This window comes from Haemorhous mexicanus, chromosome 21 (genome assembly GCF_027477595.1).
Source record: "Haemorhous mexicanus isolate bHaeMex1 chromosome 21, bHaeMex1.pri, whole genome shotgun sequence".
Classification (NCBI taxonomy): Eukaryota; Metazoa; Chordata; class Aves; order Passeriformes; family Fringillidae; genus Haemorhous; species Haemorhous mexicanus.
This window is the reverse complement of record NC_082361.1, coordinates 6,187,400-6,212,084: the sequence shown is the minus strand read 5'-3', so window position 1 is coordinate 6,212,084 and position 24,685 is coordinate 6,187,400. Positions and strand designations below refer to the sequence as shown.

Here is a 24,685-nt window from a genome sequence, read left to right as displayed (position 1 = left end):
GAGGGAAAGGTTATGGCTTGGCTGGAGCTGGCTGCCACACGGTGCTCAGCAGCTCCTGTGAGTCACTCGGAGATCTCTGCACCACGCTTCCTTGGATGTCTCTGACGTGGGAAGGGAAAGAGGAAAAAAAGATCAGAATGGGGATGACATGTTGAGAAATTAATGCAGCACGTCCATGGCCAGATGAGCATGTTTGAGAGCAAAGTGCTGATAAATGTTCTGTGCCTGAGTAATTACCTGGCGCCATCCTCGTGCTGCCGGGCCGGCGCTGCTGATGAGGTCAGTGATATCCCAGCCTGGCCAGGGCAGGGAATGGGCTGGGAATGTCATCTGCTGTCTGGCACACCGAGGGAAGGAGAAGGTGATTAATTAGTTTTCCCAGTTGCTGCCTGATACAAGGTCTCTTCAAGGAGATTGTCACCCTGAGGAGGGGGGTGTGGGGAGGGGGGAACTGCCTCCTGCCCGTTCAGCAAGGATTGGGGCCCCCTTGGCTGTGATTTCTGGGCAGACTGGCAGCCACAGAATCCTTCCACCTAGAGAGATAGGACTGTTGTTCATTCTGATCATCCCAATGGCAGCCATGGTGTGAGGCAGTGATGACTCAAGGCTGTGTGGTGTCTGCACTTGAGGCTTTGTGAATTCTACTAAAATAACCAATGAAATATTCTTAGCTGTGCAGAAAGGCCCCATCTAACAATAGGGAAAGGGTTTGATGGTTAGAGAAGTGTGAGCAAAGGACTGAAAGGATTTATTTGGAAATAAAAGTCAGCACCCTCCAGGTATTAATCTGTCCTGAAGGACCACTAGGATGCTGTGCAAAAGGAAACGGAGACGCTGCATCCCACATGGAACTCGGGCAGAGCATCAATTCTACAGGAGCATTGGGTTTGCTGAGCAGCTAGAGAAGGGAGGGCAATATGTTCTTAAAAAAGAAAAACTTCTTGGGAACCATTAATAACCACAAGCATCTGGGATCTCAGCTCTATGGTTTTTTTGGAGGGGAGAAATAACAAAAGGAACACCCAGATATCGTGCGAAGTTAGTAACGCAGCACTGACTCAGCAGCTGGCAAAAATCCCTCTGGATCATCCCCACTGCCCAAAGCATCTCAGCCAGCCTTGCTCCAGAGCTCCAGGCCCTGCAGCATGACCCCAGCACGTGGCTGGAAGTAGCCTAAAACCCCCCTCAAAAGAAAAATGCATGCTGAAAGATAGTATCTGTTGTGAGTATGTCCAACCCTTGAACTGAGGCTGTGATGTGATGGGTATTTGAGCCCTCCAGTGGATGGGTGCCATTTGCCTGTCTAGACCAGCAGCAGGTTTGGCAGGGAGGTCTTGGGGGGCTACTGAAGCCTCTCCCCTGCCCACCAGCACCACCTGCCAGGTGAAGCTGTGCTGAACCCCTTCCCTGGCATGGCTGGGGTCTAGCACTGCACACCCTAAGTCAGACCTTTCTCTTCCCATGCAAAGCTGCAATTCCTTCCCTACAGCCAAGCCTCTTGACAAGGCTGAGGGTTATTTTTTAGTGCAAGAAAACCACCCCTTCTGCTGAATGTGCAGGCTGGGATCACTGAGAGGCTGTGGAAGTGCTAAGTAAGGCAAGAGGAGCAGGGAGTGCTTTTCAAGGACACCCCAATATCCAGCCAGAGGACAGGGGGGCTCACACCCCCAGTTCCATCTGCAGGGCCAGGAGCCCCAGGCTGGAGGCAGTGGTGGTGCCTGGCAGGCTGCTCCCTCTCCCTCCCCCTCTGTCTCCCTCTCTGCAAGGCACATGTGTTTCCAAGGTCCCCAGTCTAGACTGCTCCAGCTGCCATCCTCTGCACGAGCAGTTTGTCTTGGAGCACAGCTCCTTCCCTAAAGGAACAATCCCAGCCAATTCAATCAGTGGGCAGGGAAGAGAGGTGACTGGAAACACAGATAAAATATATGAAGTGCCTATTTCCAGTCCTCCTCACACCAGAAAAGGCTGTTTGAGCTGCCAGCCCATGATAAATTAAGGAACACACAACGTGTTTGAATATCTATTAATGAATGAGTCATATTAATAATAAAAAAAAGAGAGACTGCATGCTTTGTATAATGCATGGGGAAAGTTTTACCCTTGCTCACATAACTGGATCAATTTTTTTTTGTGATTTAACCAGAAATATCCCTGAAGGGAAATCTTGCAGGCAAATGACCAAGCATCAGAGACATCTGTTTGTGTCAAATAAAGTTAATTTTGAAGAGAGATAGTTGATAGTGTGTTTGAGATAAATGTGCTGCAAAGGATCTAGGATTGTACAAGTATATACAAGTATTTTTATAAATTTTTAAAAATAGAAAGTGAGTAGTAGAGTCGGTGATCCCTGTATTCCTTCCCAGCCCTTCAGGCTGCCTTCCAAGGTCTGGGATCACTCCAGTGCCCTGCAGAGCCTGTTCCTGAAATGTCTCTGCAGAAAAGTGGCTTTCATCAAGCTGGAACACTCCTATTTTGCTGTGCATTGTGCTGCTACTCTGTGAGGAGCCCAGTTGTGGACAAGGACCTTTGTGTGATAGGTGTTGCACAGACCCAGAGCAAACATCTGTGCCTGGTGAGGAAATCGTGTTACAGGGCTGGCTCTGCACCAGCAGCTCAGCTCCTGCCAGAATTCTGAGGGCTTTTTGTTTTTACACTGGTTGAAACCCAGACGTGTCCAAATTTTAACACGATAAGCCTGCCCTGGAGAAGAAAGTAACCAAAGTGTTGGGAGTTTTTCCCCCCTAAAATTCTAGCTTTGTTTTAGGCAGTTTCTAAATCCTGGCAATGATGGGGAGGTGAGGAGAAGTTGCCAGGCTGTTGAAGATGAGGGTTTTTCCTCCTCCTTTTCTGTTCTCCTAAGCAGGGAATTTTGAATTCCAGTGCTGTCCCTGTAGCTGTTCAGTCCTTCCTGGCTGGTGCTTCCAGAGGTACAAGGCTAAAGGGCAGGTTTGTGGCAGTGGCCATCTTTCCTGTAGGAGTATTTCTTTTCTTCTTGGAAGAAAACAGTTCATTCCCCCTTTATCTGCAGGGGGAATGTCACTCCCTGCTCAGAACGTGGTGCCAATGTGGGGAGAAGCTTTTGGTGTGTTTTCTGAACTCCTTTTTAAGCTGACTTTTAGTACAGGCATGAACACCTGAGAAAGAGGAATGTTCTCTCCTCTCTCCTCAGTCCCAGCAGCATTCTGAACTTCTGAAACTGAATTTTCTGGGACACAGGAGAGCTGTGCCACTAGTGGCTGGACAGAAATACATTGGGAATACCCTAAAGTAAATATGTCCATCTGTCAGTGTTCACTGGAATATGAGCTTAATAATTTCCTGGGAAATCTCAGCTCTTTGCTGGCAGGCTGAGTACTCACCCCTGGGGAAACCATTACAGGAATCCTTTGCTATCTGACCAAGTTGATTCAGCAGTCATTTCCCAATTTCCAGCACCAATTGTTGTACTCAGTGAGCTTTAATTCAACAGCAGGTTTGGCCTTGCTGAGTTTGGAGCTCAGAAGGCACCTTGCTCCCTGCAGCACTGCTGTGGGCAGAGGAAGCAGTGAGGGGGGGTCACAGTGTGGGAGAGGCAGAGGTATAAATTAGCAGCAAGAGGAAATGGCAAGATTTCCCTTATCCTCAGGGTCCGATGTATTTTCCTTTCAGACAAGTATGTTTAATTTTCCATTTGCAATTTGAAGCTCAGAGAGCTAAGATAAAAAAAAAAGTCTCTTTTGCACCAGCAAGTTTCCCAGCAGCAGCTTAGAATAAATCCTGTAATCGTTTGGTGGGGTCGGCCGTCATTGCTAATGCTACCGTGGGAAACTGAGAAGGGTTAAACTTTATTGTGGCTGCCCTGAGCTGCTTCAGGAGCTGTTCAGGCTGGTTAACAGCTCAGCTGTTTGGCTTGAGAAGAGAGAGAGTATCTGCTGCTGCTGCTGCTGAGTTTCTCCTTGATCTCTGATCTTGCTTTGTGTGATAACAGGGTGGGTGTTCTCTGCCATCAGTTTGCAGAAGGAGCAGGCAAGGAGCCAGGAGACAGGAGCTGCAGTGCCAGGGACAGGAGCTTGCCACAGGAGGCTTCATCCCTGTGATGGGAGGGCAGGGCAGAGCACTGATATCCTCATCCCACTGCCAGCAGCAGGAAATCCTCCTGCCCTTGGAGCACTCCCCTCTGCTCCCGATGAAATTCCCCAGGGGTGCCCTAAAGGGACAGTGCAGAGGTCCCCACAGGCTCTGTGTGACCTGAGCTGGGGGTGAGGCTGGGGGCTGTGTGTGCAGGCTCACTGATAGACATCTCCTGCCCCCCCTGTGGAGCCCTGCACCTGAAGGGGACTGCATCCATCATTTGTGAGAAGCTGGGCCCTGATCCAGCCCCTTCTCCTGTGGCTGCCTCTCTGGATGCACACTTTCCTTGAGTGAATTTCAGCATTGCTCTCCCCAGTTGTGACATGTGGAGCCCTTGTCCCAGAGCTTGAGCCTCTTGTCTGAGAGCATGGGCTGGGTGATAGAGAGGGAGAGGGGAAAGGAGGCACCAGGAAGGCACAGCCCCTGTCCCATCCAACCCAGCCACCAAGGAACTGAGAAATGTGACAAGTACAAAGTGGCCTCACAGGGTGTCACTTCTCACCACTGCCTGTGCCAGTCCTGCCCCAGTGCTCTTCCACCTTCACTGGCTTCTATTTAAAGTGGTCACATCCTTTCCTTCTGAGTTACTGTAGTGCCAGGCACCTCTGAGCCACTCATCCCACCTTCCCCTTATCCCTCTTACTCCTCAAGCAAGGAAAAATGAGTCTGAAGGGATGGCAGATCAAAACACCACAGCAGGGACTCCTGAGCTGTGTACTGCTCTGTGCTTTTCCAGCTAGAAGCCTTTCTCTCAACTCTGTATTCCCACTCCAGTGCTGGTATTAACTCTCTCCTTATTTTTGTGTTAGCTTCAGTCTGTTCTGAGCAGCTCACATTTTTGGAGAAGGTTTTTGCTCAAGCAGCCAAGTACAATTGCAGCTGCTGTTAGCTGGAAGGTGGAAAAGGTCACCTCAATTCTGGTACACGGGGAATGCCATGCTCAGACAGTTTCATCTCCTCTTTTACCTCCTCTAAGGGTGTAAATGGGGATGGGGTTTGGTGGAAGAGAGGTTAAGGACTTGGATTAATCTCTGATAAACTCCTATTAAACCTGCTGCTGCCTCAGTTGCACTGGATTCATGGTTTGATAGTTATCATCCCAACTAAAAGGGCAGGGGGATATTTTTAGTAAAATCTGGGATTCTGGAGCACAATTATACATGAAGCTCAAAAAAAGCCCGACAATGACGTGTCTATTTGCACAGCTGTATAATTGCATTATGCACGGGGCCCTGAGCTGGCACAATGGCAGGTTAAAACACTGGGATATTGCTAAAATCAGGGTCAGCTCTATCAGTGAGGGTTGGTAATACAAAGAGCAGTAACACTGTGTTAGCCAGCAGCAAGCAGCTGGCACAGGGGTCAGATGAAGTGTCCCATGCTGTGGAGAGTGGACATCTCCAGGGCAGGCAGGGCTGGGCAGCAGCAGTGGCTCATGGGGTGACAGTGAGGGACATTACCTGTGGCTCATGGGGTGACAGTGAGGGACATTACCTGTGGCTCATGGGGGGACAGTGAGGGACATTACCTGTGGCTCATGTGGTGACAGAAGTTCATCCCATGTGTCACAGTGAGGGACATTACCTGTTCTGTGCTGTGTAGGCTCCTTTAAAACAAACCTTTTCTTGTTACCTTCACTAAAGGGAAAAAAGGTACTCTTTATTTGTTGTGCTGATAAATTAACAGCACAGAGGACACTGGGGTGTCCTTATGCCTTCCTTGACTTTTTTTCTACTGTGCCAAGTTTGATTCTTAAAATAGATAAGACTTTAGATAATAGACTTTTATACAACCTAATGAGCTGTTTATATGTGGGAGGGTTGGTAATATCAGAAGAATATTTATCCATTGGTTACCTGTATGGTTCAGGCAAGTTTTCTTTTTCCAAAATCTTTTCCTGGGCATGAGATTTAGGGTAGGGATCTCCTGGGTAGATTTTTTTCTTACTGAATCATGCCCTTGATGACTCCTGGGAGCTGCACTAGAGATCTTGAGCTTTTTTGCTCCTGCTGGTGGGCAGCACCAGCCAGAGCAGCTCTGAGCAGCAGGGCCAGCCTGGCAGGGAGGAGATCCCACAGGGATGGCCCAGTGGGAAGGGAGCAAGGCCAGAATGTGGCCATGGGGCTCATCCTGCACCTGCTCCATGCCCTGCACCTTCATCCCTGCGGAATGCTGTTCCTGGGACCTGCCTTGCAGGCAGAGAGCTCAGGCTGCCTTCCAGACACCCTTCACTGGCTGCTCTGGATGTGTCTCCACTGAATGCAATGGAAACTTGTCTTTTGTAGCAAACTACCAGAATATAAGTCCTCTGGGAGACACTTTAATTAACAGTTATTCTTGTCAGACATATTTGGCTTGGGGGAAAAAGAAGTTTTGAGGAGTTACTAGGAGTTGCAGATGGCTCTCCAGAAATCTGAATTCTCCAGCCCATTGAAAACAAAATGAATAAATAGATGAACAAATTCGAAGGAGTTCAAGCCTCGTTGGTTAAGTATTTTTTCCTAACCTGTTTCAGATCAGTGCACAGCTGGGATCCTGATATCTCCACTTTGTTCCTCCCCTCTTACAAGAGCCCCCACTACTCTGACGTGTATGACCCGACCTTTCCTTTGCTACAGATCCATATTTAAGAATTTCCAACATTGACACCAATTTTATTACATTTTATAACCTGCTGCTCTGATATATGAAGTGCTGGGGTTACAAATGCTCCCAGATTTTGTTGTAACTCATGCAGGAACCTACAACACCAAGAGCTGCACGTGTCCAGCTGATGGAGATTAGAACACACCATGTGCTTCCCTTGCCAAGGTGCTAACACAGAGCAGGAAAACCCAAACTGGGACACAGTTGTGTCACCCCTGTGACACAGCACAGGTCCAGGAGAGGGGAAGCACGAGGCACAGCTGTGATCCTGGGAATGCAGGCTGCAGCAGGGAGATGGGGATGCTCTGTCTCTACTCTGTGGAAATACGTGCTCCTGCAGATGTTTTTGTGCGTGGCTTTTTATCCCTTTATAGTAACAGCATAAGTTGAAGGGAAGTTTTGGCTGTGATGCTGTAATTGGCCCTTCTCCCCAGGTCTTCTCCAAATGACTGTGTTATGGGTGTCTGTGAAGCACTGTCAGGAGCACCATTCTGTTGCAGAGCCATCACTAATACCTGTTTTTGTTTTTCTAGGGCCCACCAGGTCTGCCAGGCTTACCTGGACCCCCTGGCAAGAGAGGTTCTCGAGTAAGTGCTGTAAAAACTTCCTTCCATCTGCATTTGAGTTTGCCTGTCCTGTTGTTCCAAGGGCTGCTGTAGCTCCTGTGGCTGAGTAATGATTTCTTCAGGACCCTCTCTGTTGAGCTCTGTCTCCTCTCTCATTCCCTGCTGGAGGTTTCCACACTGGTGATTTGCAGCCTCCCTGAGCTAAGGTTTGGCATCAGCAAAGGCTGGGGATGGATGTTTCCAAAGGGCTGTCAGAAGAATGAGATCTGTCTGTCTCATTTTGTTTCCAGTATCTTTTCCTTCTTGCAAGCTGAATATTAGCTGGATATTAGCTTTGGCTGCTTTTTGTACTCCCCTTCCCTCTCCCCAGCTTCACGAATTGTTTACTTCAAGGTCCTTCATTGGTGGGACCAAGGTCCAGGACCAAGGACCCAGCACACACAGAGATGAGGTTCTTTTGTTCCCCAGACCTGCTCTCTGACTCCTTTTCAAGCTCTAAAGCAGAATGCCTTATCAGTCCAGGAATTCGCAATGGCTCTCGCAGAATTTCTTCCTCCCCAAATGAAATTCTGCTGCAGATCTTTGAACACTGAGTGCTGTGCTGAGGAAACATCTGGAGCTGAGTGCTGCAGCTAGCTGTGAGAAAAGCCTCCTGCTCTGGCCCAGCTCTCCCAGGGCTGGGCAGTGTGCCTGACCTGGATACTGTGCAGTGCTGGCACTGCTCTCCTGGCAGCTTGGGGCTGTTTTCCTGGGAGCACAGGGCTGTCCACAGGGTACAGCCATGGAGCCCCTTCCCTCAGCACTGCTGTGGGCTGGGAATCCAGAGCTGTGAGTGTCTGAGGCTGGAGGAAGGGAATATTTGGATCTGTGATCCAGGCAGCATCCTGGCCTGGCAGCAGAGGGAGATTTCCTCACACATACTTGGCTGAACCTCAAGCCCCATGTAATGTCTTTAAAGAGCAAGCAAGAGGCTGAGAGCTGGGAGGCTCTCAGGCATTCCCCCAGGACACTTGCTACACTCCTGTGAGATCTCACAGGGACCAGCAAAAACAAACTCATCTCCTTTCTCCAACAGTAAATTGCAGGTCTGCAGGACCCCTGGAGCCTGGGCCTGTGGGAATCAAAAGCTGATTTGGGCTGTAAGTGAGCTGGGTTAGGCAGCACCAGGCTCGTGTTTATGGATGAGAAAATCTGTTCCACGTTAGAGGAGTTTTTTCGTGAAGCATCAGCCCTGATATCTTCTTCACAAGGGCCCAAGCTGCTCCCAGCTCAGTAGATTGCCCAGGGTTTGCATTTCTTGCCATCCCCGTTAAAGCTGGAAGTTGGTTCCTACCCCAGCTCATTGCTTATGAGGGGGGTTTGCTGTTACTTCTGGCAATCCTGTGCTTTGCAAACTAAACTCCAGGTCTGGAGTCCCCACCTGCATCCCCTGCCTGCTGTAGGAGTGACCAAATTTCAGCTCCACATCCCAATTCCACTTGAGTTTCTTCTGAAGGAAATAGCATCATGGAAGCTGTGTCATATTTGTCTGTTATCCCCAGCTGTGGCATGCTCCATCCTATATTTAAGATGATCCTCTGAAAGACAATAAGCAACAGAGGGTTTCTGAGCTCAGTCCCTGCCAGAGGTGCTGAGAATTGGTCCAGGAAAGAGTTCCCAGTTAGGAAGTGCTCAGCACAGCTGAGCCTGGCTTGGCTCAGACCTCTTCAGAGAGGCTGTGCTAATTTTGGGAGGGGGCAGAAGGGTCACTCTGTGAATGTCTGGCCTGGAGCACTGGAGACAGGACTGCTCTGTGCCTGAATTGCTTTGACTTTGGGAAGTGTTTCTCCTGGTAATTTTTTCTTGTCTCTCTTTGGGATTTAGGGATTTCATTGGAAAGTGAAGCGTCCGGGAACTAAGATAGGCTTAGGGGAATTCTTGGCATCTTTTGCTTTTGTTGTGCTTGAAAAACTTAAAAATAAACGTGCAACATTGCAGGGGTTATGTTCTACCTCTCCTAACCTGATCCTCCAAAAAGCCAGCTGCAGAGTTCCTGCACCAGCCCATGGATAAGCCATGAGGTGTCCCACCAGGCTACAGCCCAAGTTTGGAGCTCCAGAGGAAAGGTGAATATTGCAGGCAACTTTGCAGTGCTGGATGCAAAGGAAAGGAAGGATCTTTTTGTCACCAGTGCAATTTTTTTGGCCTAATGCATGAGATCAATTGCTCTTGTTGTAACTTGTATAATTTCTGTGTTGTTAATGCTTATACAGCTGCCTGGCACATTTGAAAATCCAGTAGCAGCATTTGACTTGTGACTTTGTGTAGTGTGAAGTTTCCTCTGCTGATGTATAGTGCACAATTTCCACCCCATATTGTCTCCTGCCTTTGTTCCCCCCATATAGGTCAGGGTGAAATGAAATCTCTGGTCAGCCTTTGCCTTAAGTGAGACTGTGGTGGGTGAGAGTCTGTTGGAAAATCTGGCTGCTCCCATGGATCTGTCTCCTGGTTTTCAGCAGATGAGTATCACCAGACCCAGCTGTATAGTCTGAGGGTGGCTCTTCCATGTAGGTAATGCCACCTGCTGTGCAAAAACACATCCCAGCCTCTGTGACAGCATGGAAGAGGTTCTGACTGGGACATATCTCAGCATTCAAGAGCAATCCAAGGCAGGGTAGCAGAGTAGATAGTGTGGTAGTCTTGTTGAAAATTACAGTTTCTCCATTTTTAAAAGCCAATCCCCATTTCGGGAGCATGGAATTAATTGCACACCCTATCACTCCAGCAGCAGGGGCCCACTGAGACAGATTCAGGCTATTCCTGTGCTTTCCTCTCTGCAGCTACGAAAGTAAATTTTCATTTTCATAACAAGTGAAAATTGGGTGTTTCTTCTTCTCATTATTTCCTGAGGGACACCAAGAGGAATGAGTTAAAAATTGCAATGGGAATGGCCAATAACACTATCCCAGGAGTGGCTAACACTATCCCAGGAGTGGCTAACACCATCTCAGGAGCTCTCCAGTCTGTAGAGATATTGCTGTACTGCCTTGTGTGCTCTCCAGGAAGAGTTTCTCTGTCTCTATCCAGCTGGTTTTCAGTTTTCGTGTCTGCATTAAAGAATTTGAGACATAGGGAGAGGTCTGTCCACACTGTTTATTCTTGGATAAATGTGCTGTGTGCCTGATCAGGTGTCTGTGTAAGATCTGAGGGAATGGCAATGTTAGCAATGAAGGATTTCCCCAGCTTTATATGATGTGAAATGCCAGGCAGGTCACAGGACACCTTTTCCATGGTGGTAAGTGTGAGTGGTGGCACTGGGTGACACCCCCAGTTCTGTGCAAGCCATGGGTGCTGAGCTTTTTGCATTTCTCCAAAAATCAGGGTCTCCCAGGGAGGCAGAGGCTGGGGCTGGGATTTGCTCTCAGGGATGTGCCAGCAAGCTCTACAAGGAGCTGTCAACAAAGGGCTCCCACTGGAGCAATCATTCCTTCAGCACTGCAGCTTGTTCCTGCCTCACTGCAGGCTCTGTGAGCTTCACCCAGGGCTGTCTGCATGAGGGGCTTTGCACAGCACATCTGCTTTGAACAGCACATCTGCATCCACCACAAGCTGGGACTCATTCCTCTGGGGTGGTTTGACCAGCAAGGTACCCACGGGTGGAGCAGATCTGCAGAAAAGAGCTGTGAGTGACACTTGGTCCTAAACCCTGCCCTCCAGATGGGGCTGTGGAAATCCCACTTACCTGGTTGGCCTCTGCATGAAGGAAACAGCAAGTCTCAGGCACATGCCAGACAGGAGCCCAGCTCATGGCATGGTTTGGGCTGAAAGGGACCTTAAAGATCATCTTGGTCCAACCTGACACCATGGGCAGGGAACCTTCCTCTAGACCAGGTTGCTCCAAGCCCTGCCCACCCTGGCCTTGGTTGTTTGCTCAGCTCCCAGGACAGCAAGAAAAGAGCAACAGTCAGACTTTCCAAAACACTTAAATAATTCAGGAAGCCAGGTCCCACTGGTTTTCACTCCCTTTCCAACAGGTGAGCAAACTCAGGTACAAGAAGTGTTTCATCCCTGTCCACAGCACAGGTCAGAGGCAGAATCAGCAATAAAACACCTGATGTGCTGTAATTGCTCTTGGTTTATTTAAACTCTGAGACACCACGGGAGAAATCCAAATGGATTTGGGTGAAAGGAGCACACATGCACTCCCTGATGCTTCAGGATGCACTTGCCATCCTCCTGTGAACCACAGCAGCTTGAAAGACTGGGAGGTCCCAGTGTAACATGTCCCTGTTACATTTGGTCTGTGGCTGGAAAAAATCACCCTTTCCTTCAAAATGCAGGGCTTCCCTCCTGAAACAACCAGCTCAGTCAGCTGGGGAGATTCCCCAGGATCCTCATTCCATTAGGAAGATCTTCCAATTTCTGAAAAGTGTTTAAAGAAACAGTTTGCTTGGCTTCTCCTCAAATATTTAGCTCTTTTTCAGCAAGCCAGAGGTCACAGTGGGATCTGTAGGTCAGAAGCAGAAAAAGTTGCTTTACACAGTGAAACCCCAAGACTTAATGAGCTTCAAATGAGTGGTCATTCCTCTGACTGGAGCTCTCTAGCATTTAGCAGGAGTTGGGAGGAATTTTTTCCCCTTCCTTGTGAATACTGGAGGGTTTGGGGGGAGCTATGCACAGTTACACTTTTGTTAATTTTTGTGGGCTGGGAACCATGAGGCATAAAAGGGCTTCTGTGAGCAGGATCCCATCTCCAGGCACCCCGAGCCCTGCTGGGTGGCTCAGTGTCCTTCTCAAGCAGCATCATTCACACAGAAAGCATTCCAGGGAGATGGGAAACCCCTCCTGGCCTGGGGAACACATTCAGGGATTGTTCTGCTCTCCGTGCCACGGAGCAGCCTGGGGCTGCTGCTGTCCCATGTCACATTTTCCATGGAGTTTCTGGTACAAGGCTTGGAAGCTTCCAGATGCAAGTCTGCCTGCTGCTAGGTTGGATTGTTTCAGCAGATATAGGAAGCTGAAGTGGGTGGGGAAATGAGCACCCGAGCAAATAGTGACACATGCAGTGGGATTTTTTCATTTAGTGGTCTCAGCACTGTCCTACCCTGTGTGGAGATAAGAGGAGCAAAACTGATGTATTGATGATAAATACACTTAGGAGAATCCAAATTTCTAGGTGGGAGTGGTAAATGGAATTAATTAATCCAATATAGCAATTAACTGTTGCTGACAGCTCCTGAGGCAGCTGCTTTCCTGCACCTTTTGTTACTCAGCCCATCTAACTGTGCCACACAGCATCTTCCTCCTCTGCCAAGAATGTGGGTGGAATCCCAAATTCAGGACTCACCATGTTGGAACACATCAAGATCAATTATTTTTTACAATTTTTAGGACTGCTGGCAGGCTACACCCTTTTCTCTCCTCAGTTGCCAGAGCAGTTTCAGATGTCTAACACAAGCCCCAGGACTGGTCACAGCCGTTTCCTTCATGCCAGACTGGACTTCTCACTATCATTTCATCACCAGGATGTGGCCACTTCCACTAGGCTAAAACCACATCAGTCTTTAGGGACAGGATGAGTCTCTGACCTTCCTTTGCCTGGATTACACTGGATGCACTCTGTCAGACTCATTGAACTTGGTGGTGAGGGCTCTGCTTTATCTCAAGAGTCTCTGTTTTCATAATCACACTTTTAATCACTAGAAACTGTGACTGCATCCTTCCTCCCCTCTCTCCTCCTTCTGCTTGAGGCTTTTTAGGATTTTGTATTTCCAGGGTTCCCAGACAAAGGAAGGAATGATGAATCTGACTCAGAAGGCTAATTTATTATTTTATGGTACTATATTATATTAAAGAATACTATACTAAACTATACTAAAGAATGCAGAAAGGATACAGACAGAAGGCTGAAAAGATAGTAATGAAAACTCCTGACTCTTTCCAGAGTCCTGACACAGCTTGGCCCTGATTGGGCAAAGAGTCAAAACAATTCACATGAAATCAATGGAACAATCACCTGTTGGATAAACAACCTCCAAACACATTCCAATGCAGCAAAACACAGGAGAAGCAACAAGATAATTATTGTTTTCCTTTTTCTCTGAGGCTTCTCAGCTTCCCAGGAGAAGAATCCTGGGCAAAGGGATTTTTCCAGAAAATATGATGGTGACATTAGGATTTTGTTGCTGTGCTTTGGTTTACTCTGGAAGAACTTGCACCAGATTTTGCTGGGGGTGTGATTAGTCTCTTATCCAGGAGCTCTGGATTGGCAGCTGAGCTTCCCACAGTCCGGGTTTCCTCCTGGAATGCATCACTTTCATCTGGGAGTCACAGCCCAACGAGCTGCTCCCTGCAGCCTGACACTGCTGTCAGCCTGCCCTGGGCTGTGCTGGAGCACAAACTGCAAATGACTGCACTGCTGTGGGCTTTGGGCCAAGCTGCCTCACTCCAAAGCTGAATTACAGCTGAATTCCCTCCTCAAATCCAGCAGCAGGCTGGATTTATGAACCCTATTCAGAGCTACCTCGATTATTGCCTATGTGTAAAAGCTTTTTAGGAACTCATCTTTTATAGAGACTTTGCTGGCCTGATTTCTGTCACTTATTATTCATTACCCTACATATTTGAGACTGGAAAGACTTGGGCTGAAGCATTTTTGCCACCACAGACTTGTTGAATTACCTTAAGCAGCACATTCAGTCTCTGTTTCAGTGTTCCACCCACTGAGGTGGGCAGGTGATTCCACAGTTTGCTGGGAAGATGAATTTATTTAAGACTCCTCAGTGTCCAGTACTCTGGCTCAGCAGCTGTATGGGTTTTTTTAAAATGAGAAGTTGATACTCAAGCACTTTAATTTTAATTGAAGCTCCTTCAGTTTCACTGGAAATTCACAGATGTGCTAAACAAGAATTTCAGATGAAAATTTAGAAGGAAATTAAGAATGGGGCAATAAATGTATTTGGGTTCAGACTGAAAATTTGGAAGGAATTTAATAATGGGGTGTTAATTTGGGTAAAAACTGCCATTAGAAAAGTTCAGTCTCAATCTTTTAATTAAACAGCCTCTTGCAGCAGAGCAGCATGTTGTGAAATAGCTCTGAGCATTCAGCAACTGTCTGTTCCACAAGATGCAATTTTAAAAGGCATTAGTTTCTATTAAAATGCAGTAAAAATAAAACTGAATAGAGATCAGTGCACTGATGTTCTCTCAGAGGACAGTAAGGGCACTGAACTTGGCTGCCAGTGGCATGTTGAACTGCAGTGATTTTCCTTGGAAATCAGACCCTGAAGATTTTGGCCCCAAAATGCTCATTGGAAATCCTACAGCTTGCTGAGAAAGTGCCTGAGTGGTTTTTTATCCCCTTGCCTGTGCTGCCCTAACTTGAGGGTACATAAAGACCTCCTCATGGCAGGGTAGAGCTCTCACACGTTCCTGGCAGAATTCTTGGAGTTGAATTCTCAGGTTGTTTCATCTCCCAGGAACGTGTTCAAGAGGACTTAGAATTGTTATTACTCCTGCCTGAAAGGTTAGCAGATCTTCTGTGCTGGGTATAACCCAGGCATAAACTATTCTTAGCTGCTTATTCCAGATAACTCCTTAAATAGGCCTTGGAAAATATGCAGGGTGCTTTTAAAATATGATGTATAAGGAGGTACTGGTGTATGTGATTTGAGGTAGATACTCTGGCAGTGTCACTGGCTTGTGAGAACTAAGGAAAAAAATAGATTTAACTATGTGAAATATGGATTCAAAGAGTTTACTTGGATGTACTGCTATTCCCACTGTTTTGCTGTCTGATTATCCATTTTCTTTCCAATCTCTAAAGGCAAAAATCTGGTTGGCTTGTAAGGAAAATGAGTTCACCCCAAAGAGCTGAACAATTTTCCTTTAGTAATTACTTCTGTTCTCTTCAATCCTGAGCAAAAAAAGCCCCAAGCTGTTAACACCCCCACACACTTCCTCTTCCCTCTGCCTGCTTCCATCCCCTTCTGCTGGGCTCCTCCCAGAGCCTGGACTCTCCTGACCCGTGGAATGTTTGGTTTACCCAAATTATCTCAGTGTCATGACATGTCCTGTGGTGACAGACACACATCCCCTTCCACAGAGCCTGGTGGGAGCCCACAGCTGAGTTTCCAGGGAGGGTTCCAGTGCCAGCATCCCCTGCCAGGGCACCCCAGGGCTCTGTAAGTCTGGCACAGCACTGCTCCAGCATTCATGCAGATCCCACCATCTCCTTTTGACTCTGTTTTGTGTTTGTTGTGTGTTTTAGGGTCCCCCAGGCCCCCATGGAAACCCTGGCTCACCTGGCCCCCCAGGACTGAAAGTAAGTATGAACTGCTGCAAGGAACTTTCACCTTGCCATGCCACAGGACAGCTTCCTTTTCTCTTGCTCTGGACAAAAAGTAGCTGAAGCCATTCCTCCCTCTCTCCTGCTCTCCCAGGGGCTCTCCAGCAGCACAGCTGAGCCTTTTCCTGTGCCCAGAGAGACCCTCCTCTGTGCCTCCATCCTCGCTTCTCCTCAATTTCAAAGGCTGCCAGATTAGGATCCTGCTTAAGCCATGCCTGTGCCAGGGCACAAACTGCTGTGTCAGACAAGGGCAGTGGAATCCTTGCTCCAGAGCTCCAGCAGCTCTGAATTCCTTTGCTTTCTCATTTCTCTCCTCTGGATTTTGCAGTTCCTCTGAGTCAGGACAGTGGCAGGAGTGACTGGCAGCACCCAGCATCTTCCTCTCCCTTCCTCCTCCTGAAACTCCTCCCTCTGTCTTTCCCTCTCCAGAGTTTCTGGGAACTCTGAACTCCCCCAGTCCTCCCACACTGATCTCATGGCTTCCTTCTAGATGCCCCCAGCTCTCCCAGGAGGGCTCACAGAGGGCTGCAGAGCCAGGGCCCTGTGCTTTGTGCTGTCTCCTGCACACACATTCCCTGTGGGGGGGAGTCACCCCCTGCAGCTGGACCCTCTCCCTTTGCCTGGAATTGAGCACAGATGTGGCTCTGGAGGGGTCCTAACCCTGCAGTGTGCAGCAAAACCCTTCCAGAAGGTGTTTTAAATCCCAGCTCATTCTGTGTTTAAGGCTTTGTGTTACCTAAAGACTGAAGTTCCTGGAAAACTGGTTTGGATTGCTTTGGTGTGATTGTTTACAAAGGAATAGGTTTATATTTTATACCATCTGTGTTGGACTAAAGAACAATGGAGCTTGGAGAGGCAGTGCTTAGCAGAGATTTTCAGTACCAGGGATCTGTGGGACATCTCAGCCAAACAGAAAAAGGTGTGAGCAATAGTTCTGTCTTTTCATGATCTCATCATGAAAATGTAGGCAGAGATGTTATGAGCACTATTGATGCTCTGGGAAAAAGATTCTGGAAACTTGGCATGCTGCCTCTGTGTGATTAAAAATTAGGCACTGGAGACATGCTGGTGAACAGCAGCTGGTTTAAATTCCACATACAGCCTGAAAAGTGAGCCTGTAAAAGTTCTACATCTTAGTGTTCTGCATTTATTCTCCATCAAGGACTTCCAGATCACACTTGTTGAGTTTTATAAGTCCAATCAAACTTCTTTTATCTAACTTCCAGCCCTGCAAATCCAGCCTGGTCCAAGCTGTGGAGTCAAGCTAAGTTTCTATTCTACAGGATTTTTTTTTAAAGACTTTTAGCCTAATGACTCGTCAGAAATCATCATTTGGCTGTAAAGCTCTCTTCAGTTGGTCACCTAATAGAAATTAAGTCTTACTGTAAGCATTTTTCCTCCATCTCAATGCACAGTCTGGCAGCAGGAAGTCTCAGTGGATGGAGAGCTCTAAGTCTGCAGCAGAGATCTGGTCTCACCAGGCTCTGTGATGTATTTTATTTTTGTCCAGCCACCATTTGCAGGATTGTTCTGTTCGTGGTGCTTTGTCAAAAGAAGTATTGGGTTTGCAATGGGATGTGAGAGCTGGAGCTCAGCCCAGGTGAAGGTTCACCTCTAGCAGGGAGAGCCTGGTGAGCCGTGGTTACATCCCCTCTGCCTCAGAAATGCTCTTTGGAAGGTGTGGATCAGATGCCAGAGTTTTGACTCCCCTCCTCCTCTTCAATTCTCTGGTGTTACAGCAGTCCCAGAAAATGGACTTTGCCCCAAAAAGTGGTTTTTTACCCAGTTATGTTTTAATTGCCTGCACCTGGAACCTGATTTCTTTATCATAAGATCATCAAAGAATGGTTTGGGTTGGAACCTGAGAGCTCATCTCATTGTGGGCAGGGACATCCTCCCGTAGACCAGGTCACTCAGAGCTCCATCCAGCCTGGCCTTGGACACCTTCAGAGATGGGAATCTTCTTGACAGACCCAGCACATGGCAGAAATTCTGGATTTGTGAAAGCTCAGCCTGCACAGCAGGGCAAAGCAGCTCCAAGTGGAACTTCTCTTGCTGAGAGGCTGCTGGGCTTGGTCTGGCTTAGATAGCAGTTAATCCCACACAAAAAAACCCCAAGCAATCTAAAAAAGGAAATTGAAGTTTCCCAGATAGATACAGCTTGGAAACCATGACTAACACCAAGTCATTGTCACTTAAGAAGGACCCAGGAGCATAACATTCTCCAGCTGGATGAGCAGGGCCCTTGTAAGGCCAGGCAGCTCTGTGCAAGGGCTGTGGTGTGGCACTGCAGCCTCTGGGTGTTTTTCTGTGTCTCCTGCCTGGCTGTAGGCTTTGGTTGTGTTTCTGCATTTCACAGTCCACCCTGTGCAGAGCCCAGTTTATCCTCACCCCTGGAGCTGAGCACTTGGAATTCCCTGGGCTTAGGGAGCTGATCTTTTGCACAGAGCTGTTTGTAGCTGTTGAGCCAAAATCCTGCTGATCTGCTTGGGCATGGTTCCACTGACTCCAGTGGCATTACACCTGCTTGTGCCACCTGGGAGTTCAGCCTGTGGTGCTCAGCTCAGCAATTCATGGTGTGAAACTGCTTAAAAGGGGATTCTTGCCACTTCCTGCATTCTGCTCGTTGTCCTTGGCAGTTGTAAAATTGCTGTTGCATCTTTTTGGCAGAGACTGATTATTGCAGATAAACTCTGCAACAGCTGTAGCCACAGGCTGGGCTGGGGCTGTCACCTGAAAGCTGCTGGGGGACAGGAGGGGTGGTTTTGCTTTGTTTTGTAGCTCTCAGGATGCCCTAAAAGCATTTGGGATTGGGCAGATGGTCAGACAAGGTGTTTTCAAAAGCCATTGCAAGAGTTGGGTTTGCATCTCCCACCTGGAGGCTTTTGGCAGCAGGTATTAGGATGATTTGCTGCCCTGGATAAATCTCTTCTTAAAGCACTTGAAAAATATTGGTTTTTTCAGTTTAGTGAGTGTTTTTTCTCTCCAAGGTAGCTCATCAGTTTGGCTCACTGATGTTTAGAATAGTATTAGTGGGACTGCAAAACTGAGATGTTTAAATTGCACAGCTCTAGACTTCTCCTAGGTAGGAAAAAATCCCAGAAGAAAACAATTTCTTCCTTTACAAGAGGAAGATGTGCTCTCAGTAAGTTAGGAGGAAAAGAGAAACTCATGGGAAAGGTATTGTGGCTTGGCTTGGACAAGATTTAGGTTAATTCCCCCGTTGTGTTTGCTGTGTAAGAAGACTCAAGCAATTAATCCACAATTTCAGCCCTCACATCCAGCTGGTGCCATTGCTGATTGATCTTGAGGACATGAGATCCTGCTGGTGGCTGAGCTCTGCACCTGTGTGATGGTCTCAGCAGGGCTGGACACAGAGCCAGTGCAAAGCAGAGACCAGGCTAATGTGATCTGGAGCTTCCCAGGGGAAAACACCAAGTTCTTTTCCATGTCTCAAAGTCATTGCATGGAGCATATGGGAAGATTTATGGAAAGTGGTGGGTGTCTACCTGCTGCAGTAAATGAATTTTGCAGAGTAGAAATGAGCACCCAGCGATCCCAAGGGCTGCTCCAATCTGTTCCCAGCAGTGGCAGCACCCACTGACTGCTCTGAAGCTCAAGGAGTGGGAGAATTGCCCTGATAACAGCTGCATGCAAAGCAAGATTATCTGCATGACTTCATTTGCTGTTTGGAAAGGCAGCAGCCTTCATTGAGAATTTGTGCAGATACATCTGCCTTGAATCAGCAGTGCTCCCTACAGTCCAGAGCCAAGCAGTCTCACTCCTGAGTCTCACAGCCTGTGGTGGATGCTGCAGGAGGAGGAGGATGGAGGGTTCACACTCTGTGCAAGGTGGGAAGTACTCCCAGTGAGGCTGTGTGGGAAAGCAGCTCAGCTGGCTGTGACCAGAGCTCTGTGCTGCTCATGAGAAATGCCAGTTCATCACCACTATTGCTCCTTTCTGGGTCTCCCCTCCAAGCACTTCCCTTGACAGCCATTAGTTAACCCTCCCAGCTGTCCTGTGCTGATGGGCACACAGAGGTTGTGGCTTGTTTATGATTCATGGGTGTTAAATAGTGACTGATCCTGGGATACCCATCCTGGCTGTGCCAGAAGAGATGTTCTGTGTGATGAGCTTTACCTCTCCCCTACCCAAAGAACCTGGCACTCTTCAATCTCTTCTAGATTTTCCTACTTGCATCTCTCCTGTTAGTGCTCACATTACCTTTCCACCTCTTGAAAAGTGGGATTTCCAAAGGAATCTGCTGGAATTAGATTACCAAGTGCTGCTGAGATTCCAGCCTGTGTCTGTCAGAAGATCACAGCCTCAAACTGTAATTTCCCTCGTCACGGTTGTTAAGGAGGAAAATAAGGAATACTGCCACTTAAGGTCAAGTGCTGCTTTCTGCCAGCCTGGGAGCCTCACAATTGCTCTGCCTGTTGGAGGTGTCTAATTAGTACAACTTTCTCTGTAGTCTCATCTGTTCCTCACAGTTAAAAAAGCCACAGCATCTAGTGAGTTGTCAAGAAGGATGGTTCAGCCCCAGTAATAGGCTTGGTAATTATTTTTGTGATGGTAGCTGTAGACAAGGAAGGAATTGCAGCTGTCTGGTCTGATAAGTATCAAAAGTCCTGACATTGCTTTCTTCCAGTTATCCTTTCTTTAGCCAATTGAATACTGTCAAGTACTATTTAAAACTCAACTCTTTAGCAGCAGCAATCACTCACCAAATCCACCCCCAGCACAACAGCTATTCCAGGCCACTTTAATACTTTTGGGATGTCAGGGAAGACTGGGATAAAATAAAATGTTTTTCTGATTTGGAGGCTCGGTGGAAGCAGAACCACATCTGTGGGCTGGGCCCTTGGGTTATGTCACTAATGTAAGTTTTTCATTTCAGGGTCAGAAAGGTGATCCTGGGCTGTCACCTGGAAAAGCTCGCAATGGGCAGAAGGTGAGATGTCACCCCGAGGCTTCCAGAACTGTGCACACTCACAGGGGGTCTGTACTGCAGCCACAGCATCCCAGCTGCTTAGGACAGGGAAATACGGCTTAGATCTTGGATTCAGGACTAAAGAGAGTTGGCTCTCAATGACCACAGTGCACTGAGGTGCCACCTGGCACAGTGCTTTTGTCTGAGTGTTTATCCAGTTTATCCACAATCTGCAGCCCAGCTTCAGCCACAGGCACGTGGCTGCTTCAGCCAAGTGTTTCAAGTAGCACATCTGAGCTACAGCCACGCTCTGGGCATGCAGCTGCAGCAAGAGGCAATCCCAGGGTAAGGAATAAAAACCTTGGAGGCCAGGGAAAGGATGTTCTTGCCCAGGAGCTGAGGAACAGGGGTTTGCCTCATGCTGCAGCCCCATCAGGGTAGAGGTTTCTTGGGGGAGGCTTTTAAGGCATGGACCTCACTGAGGGCTTTCCACCAAGGGCTGCTCAAACCAACACAAAGCACTCAGCTGGGAAGGAAAGCTCTTTCTGGGCTTAGCAGTTTTTGAGGATCAGAGTTCTGCTAATGCCTTTCAATAAGTTACAACTCCCATTTTTGCTGTTTCACAGCTGAGTGATTTTTACTGAGGCAACAAGCCCTCACAGAATTTTAGAAATGAACAGTAGGGCAATCAGGGCTCCACATCACCTACCTCAATTACTTCTTTCAGTGATGCCTGCACAATCCTTGGTAACTTGTGTCCAGGGCAGAAGCCTGGTTCTCTTCCTCTCACCATAAGTCTTGCTATAAATGCACAGCTCATAGAAAGCACCAGCCATGAGGAGCTTGGGCTCTTCATTTGATACCAGATGCCTCCATAAAGCACAGTGAGGCCACACAACTGCAGGAGGGAAGGCAATGCTTGAAAACATTCAGAAGGCTAAGACTGAAATTATGCTTTTAACTTAACACCATGAGATGTCTTCTGAAATTTCTGGTGCACTATATTGGAGTGGCATCACGTGGAAATCATCCACCTGCAGGGTCTGGAACTGTTTTCTTGAGGACAATGCTTGGTGTAAAAAAGGGAGAGGTCCAGATGACCTTTAGCTTGTGTTAACGAGGCTTTATCCCTGATAGCAGCAATAGGAATAAGGAGTTTCCAGCAGTGGAGTGATGCCTAATTTTCAATCTAGATACTGGAAATATCTGTTGAATTTCAGTAAGAAGGCACTCCAGGGTTTTTTGGTGCTGATCAGAGCAGGCCAGGTGGGCTCACACAGCCGGGCTGGGTGTTGGAGAGGTCTCACAGCGACGCGCTCACCCGTGCTGTGATGCTCTGGGTTTGCCAGCTGGGATGTGATGCAATCCCCTTTCAGAAGCACAGGCCACTGAGCAAAGCCTCCCACCAGCAGCCTGCAAAGGTTCAACCCATGTCAGACAGACAGGTTAAATAATTGCACCACCAGCACCATCCCAACGGGAGCCATGGGCTGAGCCAGTGCAGTAGCAGAGTGTGAGAGCAAATCACAGGATTTGGCAGGAGGTACCTGTTGTTCTTATTGCATTTAAAATCTAAAATTTCCTTGCCTTGGCGATTTCAATGCCTATTGAAAGGCGAATGAAGCATGTGACTGAATGAGATCATTGAGGAGAAAAAAAGCACATTCATTCTGCTTGCAAAGAGCTGGACTCCAGCAGCAGCTGCCATTAATTAACTGGGGTTATTATTTATATGAGCCAGTTAATAGAGATGTTGTTTAAATCTACTCTTCTTATCCAGTCAGGTTTTGAAGAGTTGTGATTAGAACCAGAAATATCAATAGCTGGGGGCTGGTGTCAGCAAAATAATTGTGGAAACTGCAGTAGGCATAGGGAAAATGTTGCTGCAAACTAATTGAACTTGCTTGCTTCCTGCAGGGAGATATGGGCTTACCTGGTTTGACTGGGTTCCCTGGACCACCTGGTAGAAAGGTAAGAGTGTTCTTTTCTAGTGAATCAGATCAGTAATTTTATTTTAAAATTTTCTTCTATAACTCTGTCTGAAAGATTTAATTAAAACTCCCAGTACCCACCCAAAGAGCCTTATGCCTGTTCAGCAGGTGTATAACCTGGGGAGATAGGCTGAAGCAGCTGCCTGAAGACTATGTTAGAGTATGAAATGAAATTCTGGGTACAGAACTCTGTTCCTTCTTTGTATTCCTCATCCCTCTGCACCCTGACTCTGGGTGTTCCTCAGCAAGCTCAGTTTAGGCCTGGTGCAGCCAGTGCATTATCTAAAGGGATCTCCAACCAACAGCAATACTCAAAGGATGGATTCAGAACAGTGCTAGCATTCCAAGGAAACCACGACTGTCTATCCTGGTAAAGCACATTTCAAGAACATCTCTGTGTGCCTTCCCTCTTTATTTTGCTTGGAGACTGTCAGCACTGGTCAGGTTTTGCTTAAGTTGCTTCCATATTGATGTTTCAACACCATTAACATCACAAACAACACATTTATGCCTGCAAAAGGGTATGTAGGGACAAAACACGAGATCCATCCCTGTTTTCCTGAGGCAGCAGGGTGTGTTTCTATCCATGCCTTCAAGTCTGCCCAGCAATACCTGAGCCATCCATACCTGGAGCTCAGATCTTTCATATACCAAGGACATTTCAGCTGAGTTTCCAGTTCCAGGCTGTGTTGGTGGGTTGGTTTCTTTTTTTGGAAGCTGGACCTGTTGCAGGGAGCTGTTTGGGGCTCAGTGGCCATGACTCCCCCTCCCAGCAAGCCAATATTGCCACAGCTAACCTGAGCAGTTAAAATTAGATCTTGTTTCCATCACTTCATCAGTCAATGGGCCATTGACCATGCACTGTTGCTCAGGTCAATTAGCTGCACACAAACACCTCCTCTGGTATGTTTTAAGACTCCAAGGAGAGAAAGAAGGTGTGGAGGAGGCTGAAAGGAACCCTCCCTCTCCAGGATTATTTGTTGTATGCTTTATACTAGAACCAAATTGCCAAGAGGAGGGGCTGAGTTTATTTTTCTACTCCAAGGCTGGTCATGCTTGGGGTGCTGTGTGGAGTAGGAGCAATTGAGTGATTAATTACAGATCTTTTGCTGTCACAAACAAGTTCTAACTAATAGGGTGCAAAGAATACCATTTTCCTGGTATAACAGCTCATAAAACAAAACCTTGTGGTTACGATCAGCAAAATGCAATGTCAGGAGTGCAAGCACTCATAGTGGAAAAAGCAGAGAAGGAATAGGAGATTGAACAAACATTCCCAAGTCCAGCACATGGCCTTCACATCTGATCTTAACTCCCACAGGACAGGGTAAAGGCAGGGATATGCTTCTGTTTCTTCAAGTAATGAGCAAGTTGGATGTTGAAATTTTTCCTTTGGTGCAGCTTAAAAACACCTCCCAGTAGCACTAGTCTGGCAGTGGGTTTGGTGTAACCTGGCTTTTATTAGCATCTTGCATTAAGAAAAAAATTACAGCTGTTGGAGAAATGTTTGGAAAAAATCTTTTTTTTTTTAAATCTGGGTTGCCTGCTGGCATTCTCCCAGTGAAAATACACTGCTGCTTGGCTGAGGGTGGGCAACATATCTTGGCTACTGGAAAACAGCAATGCCTTGGAAATGGACATCCCTCCTTTCACTCCATGGAGGTGCTGCAAAAAGGGCTCCGAGGGCTTTGATCAGAGAACACCATGTAGAAACCTTCAAATGGTAAAATATTTCACCAGGAGAAACAAAATGCATTTCCCACTAAATGAAACCACTGTCTCAGCAGCGTGGGCTGGAGCCACAAACAGCAGTGTGTGGTTTTGGACAGTGTGGCTCAATCCTCAGTGCCTGCCTTGGGAATGCTGACAGGCTTGGATTGGGCTTGTAGGATTGGACAGGCTGATCCCAGAGCACCCCTGAAGTGGTTTTAGCTCCACACATTTACCAGTACATGAAACTGCCTTTGGAGCAGCAGGTGTATTTCTCATCCTCTCCACGCAGAGCAAATGGTGCTTTTGCAGACCAGGAAGGGTGGCAGGACTAGGATGTCCCCTCTGCCTGTCCCTGTGGTGCCTGTGAGGTGTCTTTGGGCTTTGGCTTTTGGTTTGGGGC

General features: G+C 47.6%; 1 protein-coding gene across 6 annotated transcripts in view; it reads left to right on the top strand.

The window, feature by feature from the left end:
* Positions 1–24,685, top strand: part of COL27A1 (collagen type XXVII alpha 1 chain) — a 143,729-nt gene that overhangs the window by 17,032 nt on the left and 102,012 nt on the right. For all 6 annotated transcript variants that reach the window (XR_009489099.1, XM_059865557.1, XM_059865556.1 and 3 more), the window contains exons 4-7: positions 7,290–7,343; positions 15,571–15,624; positions 20,549–20,602; positions 22,499–22,552. Coding sequence is in view for 5 of the 6 variants with exons in the window: in XM_059865557.1 (XP_059721540.1) it covers positions 7,290–7,343; positions 15,571–15,624; positions 20,549–20,602; positions 22,499–22,552 (216 nt within the window). In the remaining variant the exon portion in view is untranslated. The remainder of the gene's footprint in view (positions 1–7,289; positions 7,344–15,570; positions 15,625–20,548; positions 20,603–22,498; positions 22,553–24,685) is intronic.